Source organism: Miniopterus schreibersii, assembly GCF_964146895.1.
Source record: "Miniopterus schreibersii genome assembly, chromosome: 19".
Classification (NCBI taxonomy): Eukaryota; Metazoa; Chordata; class Mammalia; order Chiroptera; family Miniopteridae; genus Miniopterus; species Miniopterus schreibersii.
In genome coordinates this window covers 15,950,947-15,961,053 of record NC_138119.1, presented here as the reverse complement: position 1 = coordinate 15,961,053, position 10,107 = coordinate 15,950,947, and the positions used below count along the sequence as shown (strand labels likewise).

The 10,107-nt window shown below is 40.5% G+C and overlaps 1 protein-coding gene across 6 annotated transcripts in view; it reads right to left on the bottom strand.

The window, feature by feature from the left end:
- The window catches only part of DNM3 (dynamin 3), a 352,871-nt gene that overhangs the window by 190,235 nt on the left and 152,529 nt on the right, over positions 1–10,107 (bottom strand). For all 6 annotated transcript variants that reach the window (XM_081120434.1, XM_081120436.1, XM_081120431.1 and 3 more), the window contains one exon: positions 6,916–7,029. In XM_081120434.1, the coding sequence (XP_080976560.1) occupies positions 6,916–7,029 (114 nt within the window). The remainder of the gene's footprint in view (positions 1–6,915; positions 7,030–10,107) is intronic.

Genomic DNA, 10,107 nt, shown 5'->3' with positions numbered 1-10,107 from the left:
TAGGACAAGTAACACAGATAGGGGAGTGGGTCTGAGTCTACCAGTATTTTTAACAAATTTTAAATAGCATTTGCCATTATGCTTTGTTGAATAATACTATGGTTTTTAAAATTATAAATCTTTATAGATAATGCTAGAATGTGGAAATGTTTATATGAAATAATCCTACATTTAAAAACCTAACATGAAACAGTTTATGTATGTGGAAAAAACACACATAACTATGATCATGAAGAATTTCAAGTAATATGAATGTTTTAGAGTTCGATATTTGTTGGGACTGGTTTTTGGTAAAAAGATATCTAAGTTTTGGCTTACTCAACAACTCAGAGAGGATTGTGAACAGCACTCACAGGGTTAATCCCGACCTCCTCAGGCAGCAGGCAGACCTGGCGGGAAACAGGCAGGATCTTGGTGGTAAAGGTGAAAATGGAAAGACACAAAGATTTCTATAACTTCTTGTCCTCACAGCTTTGGCCATCCGGGGATATAGCTGTCATTTTGTTTCCTATTACCGAAGTTACATTTGTCATCTGTTACAGCTACGTAATAAAAACAATACTAAGTAAATATCCCTATAAGGGAATTATATAATCTCTTTATCAAGCTATCCAAACACTTCAACCCACAAAAATGAGGCCTGTAATTTTTTTGAGTCCGAAGAATGTTCTTATTTTAATGCAGATTTTGGCCTTTCTTCAACAGTGTATGGTTAGTACATTTCCACTGGAAATGCTTCTGTCGAATTACCCTACTTCTCTATGTGTATTCCATTATCATTTTAACCTTTGTGTTGGACTACAGAAATAGAATAAATATTGGCTATGTGCTATTATTATTCATAAACTAGTAGTCCCCTTCATAGATTTTTAACTATCATTTCTCACTGATATTTTTAAAAGTAAGGCTCTTTTCTCCTTGATTCAGAATTTCTTATTCTTCCAAAATACATATTTTAGATACATTTTAAAAAATTCATAGCTGTTTTATTTCTAAATCTAATTTTAAAGTATTCATGTAAACTACCAAAACCCAAAATCCTTTTGATGTGACACTTTCTATTTTATTCCCATACCTTGCCCTTTTCTAAATTCCTTCCTGGAACTATGCAAATATATTTATCATGTATGAAAACAACATTGTCAAATTTATTTTCTTCTTAAATGGTCTTCCATCCAGGAAGTCATACAGTTAGAGGAGGAAAAAACCTATTAACCTTCAATGATGAAGATTAAGAAAATTTTAAGACAATTTACCTCTCATGGCAATTTTACTCTGTAATTGAGTAATTTAATTGAGGCACTTGAGATGCCAGGATGTGATGAATTATTATCTCGGTCACATGTTCACAGCTGGTATTTCCTTAGTGCCACCTATCAGTGTCGTGCCCCCTGGTGGCAGAACAGTGAACAAGACAATGGCTCCTGGTTTCAGGAGGCTTACGGGTTAGCAGGAACTCAAACACTCATCCAATACTTAGCACATGTGATGAGTTGTCACACCAGTGTCACCTCCTGAAAAAAATCTATTAAATCCATCATTTCTATCCATTTCCATCAGCCTACCCCAGCCCAGGTTACCATGACCTCTTGTGGGGACTAGAGCAATAGCTTTCTAACAATTTCCCAATCCAGCTTTGCTCTCCAAAGTATTCTCTACAAGGCAGCTAAAAGGATCTGCAAAAAATTCAAATCTTACTGTGTGACTCTCCAGCTTTCAAACTTCAAAGGCTTCTCATCATTCTCAGGATCAAAATCCTTAATCTTTATAGAATCCTTAATCTTTATAGAGTCCTTTTTCTCTCTTTGTTTCAGCCATACTGGCCTTAATTCCATTTCTTAAATTCATCAAGTTCAATCTTGCCTCAAGGTATCAACATAAGCCTTCTCTGAACACCCAACTGAACATTCGCCATGCTGGGAACCCCATCCCATTCTTTAAGTCAAACCAATCACTGGATGTATTTCCTTCATAGGTTGTAATCTGCATCTGTTTTCCTGTTTGTTTATGTGTTTTCTCTAATGGGGAAAAAAATCCTTCACAAGGGCAGGTACCATGAATTCCTTGCTAATCATTTGTCTGCTGTGACTAGGAGAGTGTCTGGTACATAACAGCTGCTCAGAAAATATTTGTTCAGAAGTGTTCGGGTGTTAAGAGCACACACTGACTTTTAGCAGCAGACTAAGTTCCACGTTCTCTTTGAGTCTCAATCTTCAACTCTAAAATGGAGAAAGCAAATAAAGTACTAACTTAGCTCAATGCCTGGTAAACTATAAATACTCAATAGATGTTCATCATTATGAGGATGATCATCATCATCGATTACCATTCACACTGAAAGCTGACCTGCACGAGTTTCAGCAGGTAGAATTAATAGTGGAGATGCTATTGACAACCACAATTACTGCTGAATTAGGGAGCATTTTGTTAACTGGAAGTCTGTTACGTTTGGTTGAACATTTGACTAGTTTGGATCTGCAAAGGTGAGCATGTAGGAAGAGTGAATGTACAATAGAGTAAAAAGCACCTTGAGTATGGGGCATTCCAGATTGACAGCATTGAGGGGAGATATGGGAAGAGAAAGAGGGAAAACAATGCAATGTCCTTGAGCTGGACCAGCACAAGGCTAGAGCTGTCAGTGACACACCCAAGTAGAAGGTCCATTGGTCAAAACTATTGTGCAGAGAGGTATCTAACATCTGTTTGAGGTTGTTTGAACTGCTCTATTTCTTCCCAAAATCCTTAGTAGATATAAATACTACAAATATCCTTATGTTATTATTTTCTTAGAAATCAAAGGAGCTAAGTATCATCATCCACTCCAAACCCAAGAAGATATATGTGGATACACAACCTACATATCTATGCTCTGTCCTCACTCCCTTGGACAGCTCACACACCAGCAAAATGCCCTTGGGAGGGTGAACCCAGCAAGACCAATGCAGCCCCTAGAAATGCACCTCGGGCCACTTGCATAGGAAATTTCAGAGTTTGGGGTACTAGAGCATGACATAGAAGGACATCTAGGTTTGGGCAAATCCTCTTGGTGATTAGTTTTAAACTGTCTAATCCTGTAAAAGATGGTCTATTTCTTTTTGTGCCGCAGAAAGCCCCAATCTTAGAGTAATGTCAAGCAAACAGATAATCACGTCTACCACAACTGCATTGTATTATAAAGACTCTGAAGATAACCGTAGAAATAACATTGCTCGGGACACTGGTGGAAACCTTTCTGTTAAGCTCATCCATCAGTAACATTACAAATAACATTATTTTAATGTAGAGTAATGGTTCAAAAAGCACAGTCCACAGATGCTGGAGGGTGTTCATGAACTCGTCTAAAATTCAAGGGTAGGGTGGGTGGATCTGTTCAGAAGAAGAAGGGAAAATGCTAGGGCTTACTATTACAGTCATGCCAGCTCTAGCTTAAAATTATTACATAGGGTTATTATGTTCTTGCCTCTGCCAGCTTGGCTAGGAAACTGCATAGTTTGATTTCATCTCCACTTCTTGGCTGAAGTGTAGGAGAACCCATAGGCTGAAGGGGAGGTGGCATGGAAAGTCTCGCTGAAGGAATGGGATCTGAGTTTCCTCTTATTGTTTGAAACTTAATATTCTCTGCTTAAAAAACAAACAAACACAAGACCCCCTATGCCCTATGTCACAATATGAGATGACAAAAAATTAAAAATTAGAAGACATGAGTCAAAGAATGGCATCACGGAGGGAAGGCATAGTCTTACTTGCAATGGCAAAAATAAATATATAGCCCCAGCTGGTTTTACTCAGTGGTTAGAGCTTTGGCCCATGGACTGAAGGGTCTTGGGTTCAACTCTGGTCAAGGGCAAGTACCTAGGTTGCCGGCTTGATCCCTGGCCCCAGTCGGGGCATGTGCAGGAGGCAACCAATCAATGTGTCTCTCTCACATCAATGCTTCCCTCTCTCTCCCCACTTCCACTCTCTCTGAAAAGCAATGGAAAAAATATCCTCAGGTGAGGATTCAAAATATAAATAAATAAATAAATAAATAAATAAATAAATAAAGAGATACCTAGAAGTCTATTTAAGCACTTAATAATATATGATTTCTAGAGTCCTATAAAATCCCTTTGGGGTAGTTTGGTTGGCCATGGTTCCCATTTGGTAAGTGAAAAGACTGAGGCTCAGAGAAGAGTGACTAGCTCCAACCCTGGCAGTTAGTCCCAGCAAACCCACATCCTCCAGCACCTCCCCCTTTTCAGCGCACGGAGCATGTGGTCTATAAGGTCTTTTGTTCAATTAATGTCAGCCTGGAGGACAGTCTGAGCCATTGTTCTTTCATCACAAATATATTTCGCAAGTCGTTTGTATTTATTACAAACCTGTCACAAGTTAAATAAAACCATATCTAGTCATATGACGCAATATGCTATTTATTCAACAGCCACTTCGATTATAATGAAAACATACCAGTCTAATTACACGAGAAAGCAGGAGGAGGGCAGAACACAGGAAAAAAATATCACAATCCCCTGTGAAAATGTGAATGTAGTTATCACTGAGTAAATGAGCCAATCTATAAATAACTTAATGATATTTACTGTGCCGCATTTGCTTGACTAAGAAAGAGAAATGGTCAAGTAACAGGATTTCCAAGGCATGAGGGTGCCAATGTGGGTAGAGATAGATACCATGGGGACAAAGGACAAGCACTCAACTTACAACAAATTGACCTCAGAAGCTGGGTTCAAGCTGAGGCTTATTTTCACAAAGAAATAGTCTAAACTTGGGTTTTCTGAGGTTGCTCACAGAAGCATGTTCCATTCATATGTAGCTGAACTCAGGCAGCAAGAGCTTTATGGAACCTATGCATTATTTAAACCATGGCTGTTGAAGGATGGGCGCTTGGGTGCAAACTCAAGAGGCCAGAGATGAATCAGCGCCTCTGAGCCCCACCCTCCTGACACTTCTCCTTGACCTCCTTTCCCCATACCCTCCTTCCAACATCGGCCCCCAGCACACACTAAAGACTACTTGTTGAACACTAGCAATAAGTAAGGGACAGGGCTGCCCCCTTCCTTTCGCCCTGTGAGCAGGCTCAGAGGTGGTCTGCAGTGTCGGAAGCTCCGACAGAGAAAGAGCAGGGTAGGGGACACCTGGGATGGGGGCCGGGGAGGTGGGAACGAATGAATGAAGGCTCCGGTGGGAAAAGGCTCTGTCCCACTGACACAGACACTGGAGAAGGGTCATTCGTGAGTCAGGCATTAATATTTTGAAGACTTTCTATCTTCTTTCTCCAGCAGAGTTTTTAATGGTCGGCAGTGTAGCTATAGGTGGCCCTTCAAATTGCTACCCCGAGCTTGAGAGTTCCTCTCATGCCACCGAGGACATGTCACCACCTTCTCTCGCCTGGACCACTGTCACAGTCTCCCAGCCGGCCTTCCTTTTCTTCTTGCCATCCCGCACCCCATGCCCAGCTCAGCAGCCTCTTCTATCTGCCCACCCCCCTTCCCCTCCGTTGTCTGTGTCTGTGTGCTGGGTTTTATTTTTTTGCCTAATCCTTCACCTTTTTCAGCCAGCCCCCCAAACCCTCCTCCCCTCTGACAGCTCAATCTGTTCTCTGTGCGCTTTGAACACTGCGGACTGCACGGAATGACAGGGACATGTAAGCTGCCAGCACAGGAAAGTGACCACTGCTAGTCCTCAGACTCTCCCAACAACCGATTCCACATTTGACTGAAGTCAGTAAAATATATGGCATAAAAAGTGAAAATAAAGCTTTTGAGTAGAAATTTTCTCTGGACCTTTCTATAGGATTTGCTATCTCTTAATGCAGAAAATTCAGGGGAAATCACCTGATCATCTGATATTTATTTAACACACAAGGCACTTAGGAAACAGAAAAACTATATAAGACATGAAGTTTTTCTTCCAACAACTGAGAAAGATACCTTGTAGTATTTTTAAAGGATATGAAGCCAAGATTAGAAGGACTATTATGTCTGAAATGCATGCTCTTTATAGCCAAATAAATGTGAGACAGTCTCACCTGCAAATAGCTCGTCTATCATGGACTTGTTTTCTTATTGAATGTTTGCATGCTGCATTATAATAAGAGTCAAATATGTCTCGGGTCAGACCAGAGCTGTTAAATTTTCCAAAACAGAGCTGAATTTCCATCCATGCCCTCCCAAATTGAGCAGTAGTAACACTGTATCACTCTACAGCTCTTTAATGGCTCTGCAAGAACAATATGATATATATTTTTTGTACTTTCATAGCTATCAGATTTAAATGAGTTGTAAGTCACAGGACCAAAATTATTATTATTATTTTTCAGGACCAAAATTATTAACATCAAACATGAACCAGAACACCACCATTATCATAATTCATGCTTTTACATAGATATCAAATTCTCTAAGAACAAAATTCATATAAACAATTATCAGGGACTTGAAGATGAGTGATTTGGACATTTTCAAAACACTGTCATTTGAGACCGATGTCGCAGCAACAATTCCAAAATGCTTTATTAACTCAGCATCGGCTATTAATTTCGCTGTTATAATGCTCTATTACCATGAGTCTTTTCAGCATGTTATTTAATAAAAATTGCTTTCACTGTATCAGTACCTTGTCATTATTACAAAGAAAGAGTTTCCAACTATTGCTTTCACTGTATCAGTACCTTGTCATTATTACAAAGAAAGAGTTTCCTAACTCCATTTCTTCAGGTAAACAAACATGTGACTACACCAAAGAAGTAAAAGAAATTTGAGGGGAATAATATAAAATTAAAGATCTGGGGGTGGGGGGACAGTGCTTGTTCAAACATACATCCCAAGGGAGGAACCACTAGTGTCTCAAAATTGAATATCATGACAATCTCAATTAACTTGAAATGAGAAAACTCTGTCGCCCTCTGCGGCTTACCTCGTCATCCTTATACCAGGACAGGCTTTCAGCAGTAAGGACGAACCAGTATCCCTTGGAGCCTCCTTTCATGATGCCGATGTTGCTGATGGTGAGCCACCCCTTGCGAATCACCTAGGACAGAGCACAGGTCAGCAGAGACACTTAGTTCAACGTGAGCCAGTGGAGGGCACAGGTCTTTCACTAAGTGAAGTTCAAAACAAGATACAAATCACAGTAAGAACAGCATTGCTCTCCCAAAGTTCAACTTCTATTACTCTAGTCAAGGTAATTTATCTTCCAAAAGCACAGACAACCGGAGGGAAGTCTCTCCCAACAAATGAACAAAATCAAAATGGCACACTCATACAGACGGCGGAAGCAGAATGACTGAGAGACGAATGGCTTGTGCCAGCCCGTTTGTGGCACGGCTGCTACACTGGAAACATTTTAGCTGATTGGGTGAACAGCAATAGACGCCCCATATCCACCGCCTCTGCTCCCATTCCAGCCCAGTGGCCCACTTGTTTGCCTGGTGTGGTCTCATCAGGATTCCCACCAGAGACTGGCCACCAAATGGTGAAAAGAAAAAAACTCAAGCCAACAAAATGGTTCCTTGCTAACAGCTCTGAATAAGGCTGAATGAGGGAGAGAGCTGAAACAATAAGCTAAAATTAAAAGTCTGGCCCTGGCCAATGTGGCTCAGTTGTTTGGTGGTGGGCTTGACCCCCAGTGGGGCAGGATGGGGAGGGACGCACAGGAGGCAGCCCATCGGTGTTTCACTCTCACATCAATGTTTCTCTCCCTCTCCCTCGCCCTTCCTCTCTCTCTAAAAATCAATAAAAGTATATATTTTTTTAAAGTTTGGAGTTTTTTAATGGTCTAGATTTATCTACCTACCTCTGGTTGTTATTTGACATACTAAAGGGTATGTAACATCTTCATAAAAATTTTTAAACAGCTTCTAAATTTTAAAACATTAACGACTTGGATTACTGATTTGATAGAAATTATTTATAAATGTCCTTTAAGTGAAAATCTATTTCTTTTCTCACAGTTGTGAAGTTAAATTCTATTTTTCCATATGGCACAGTTTGCTATCTTCTATATGCTACATAATTCTTGTTATCATAGGGCCAGAAATGAAATACTATATGGAATTGTATGATATTGCTTCAAATGTCAGAAATCATCCTATACCTAAACTGCTCAATATCCAGAGGGCCTGAAATATTTTAAAAACTACTGAATTATTGAATGTCAGTTCCTAAAGGTAGATTAAAATATCCTAATCATCAGACTTAATATTCATATTGCTATTAAGTTTTCTAATTGAAGAAGAAAGGCCAATCCTAAGAAAAATTATGAAACGAGTCAAGGTTATCATTACTGGTCCTTCAAGCCTCTCTCTATACGCTAGTCCCTGCCACCCTGGATCCCCCGTTTGTGCATTTCTGGGTGCCCACTGTCCTTTTCAGTGCTCTGTTCAAGTTTTACAGACCCCCATACAGAGCCCCGTTCAGGCCCAGACTACGACAGTTCTCTCCACGTCTCAAAATGATGCCTTCTTACCCTCTACTTCAGAAAGGAGAAAACACTTCTCAAAGTATGGTTTCTACCAGCTACATTATAACCGTTGGGATGCTTTCTAAAAATACAGATTCTTGGGTCCCCTGCAAGTCCAAATGAACCGGAAAGCGTACGCATGAAGCCCAGGAATCTACGCTTTAACATGCCCCCAGGGCAATCTTTATTCACGCTGACGTCTGAACAGCACTGCCTGCCTGTGCACTCGCAACCAAAACTTCATGCCCTTGGAGCAAACAGTCTCGTCGACTGTTCAGTGAAAGATATTTCACACTGACATTGCTATCCACCCGATCAGGGCTTACAAATGGCATACTAACCATAGGATTGATGAAAGTATATTTATCCTTAGAATTGTACACTTGTAACCTATATAACTTTATTAACCAATGTCACTCCAATAAATTCAATAAAAAAAACTTTACGTATATTTATTATTTCATTTTACCAGTTATCTTTGGATAGAGAGGAAGTCTTCCAGATACTCCACAAATTGCAGTAAGTGAACCACTGTTTCACCCACTGATTAACAGTCTGGCTCCATTAAAGAGAGCCATGAATTTAGTTCAACACACACTTCTTAGGAACCTATTATAAGTCCAGTTGAAAAAAGCGTGATGATGCCATCATCCTGCCCTCAAGAATCTTAGAGTTTAGCAGGGAGTGCAGATCCATAAAGAGATCATTTCGATGGAGTAGTGTAGTGAGAGAATTATGCTGGGCAAACCAAGGGGCACTCAACACAGCTGAGAAAGTTGTAAAAGGTGGTGGCTCAAAAGAACCTGGGAGAGAAATAGAATTAGTCAAGTCAGGAAGTAGTTTGCTTGCTTCTTGTTTTTTTTTATGAGAACAAACAAGAAAAAAGATACAAAAGAGCCATTAAATCCAATGGAATAAAAGGTGGAGGAAAGCTAAAGAACATTGTCCAGGGGCAGGGGATGGAGGGGGGACTCCTGTTTCCTCACTCATTCCACCAGGAGGAGTGAAGTGACTTCTCAAATGGGCAAATCTCGGAGTTAGTTAAATAAAGAAGTGTAGTCCAGGTCCTTTCTCTCCCCCATTCTCTCCCCTCTTCATCTTGGGAGCCAGCCTGCCCACAGAGAGCACGTGCTCTCACACAGGAAGGAAGGAAGGGCTTTGGGCCTGCAGCTCTGAGGGATACATTTAATTCAGGAACGTGTCCAAAGGTGTTTCTCACCTAAAACACTTGATGAGTCAGTCAGCCAGTATCTATGAATGCCTGCAGTGGTCCAGGCGCTGTGCCAGGCGCCCGGTCCCTGGGATCACAATGAGGGCCACCATAAGTACGCCCAGGTGTGTCTTTATCAGTGGGCCAACATATGTAAAAAATACTCAGTCTGATGAACTAAGCTGCCAACAGGGACAAAGACGCTGTGAAAACAAGCCAGTGAGGTGAAGCTGAGCTAAAGGGATTTAAAGGGTAATCAAATTAGACACAAAATCATCAAATATTTGGTGAAATAGTCTTTGTTTGGTTTTGAAGACTCTTCAAGATGCTATTGGGAATGAGTTGGCTAAATGACATCTGTATGTTTGGAGGCTATGCATGTGTAGGGGCAGGGGGTAGATGGAAAATCTCTGTACTTTTCTCTCAGTTTTGCTGAG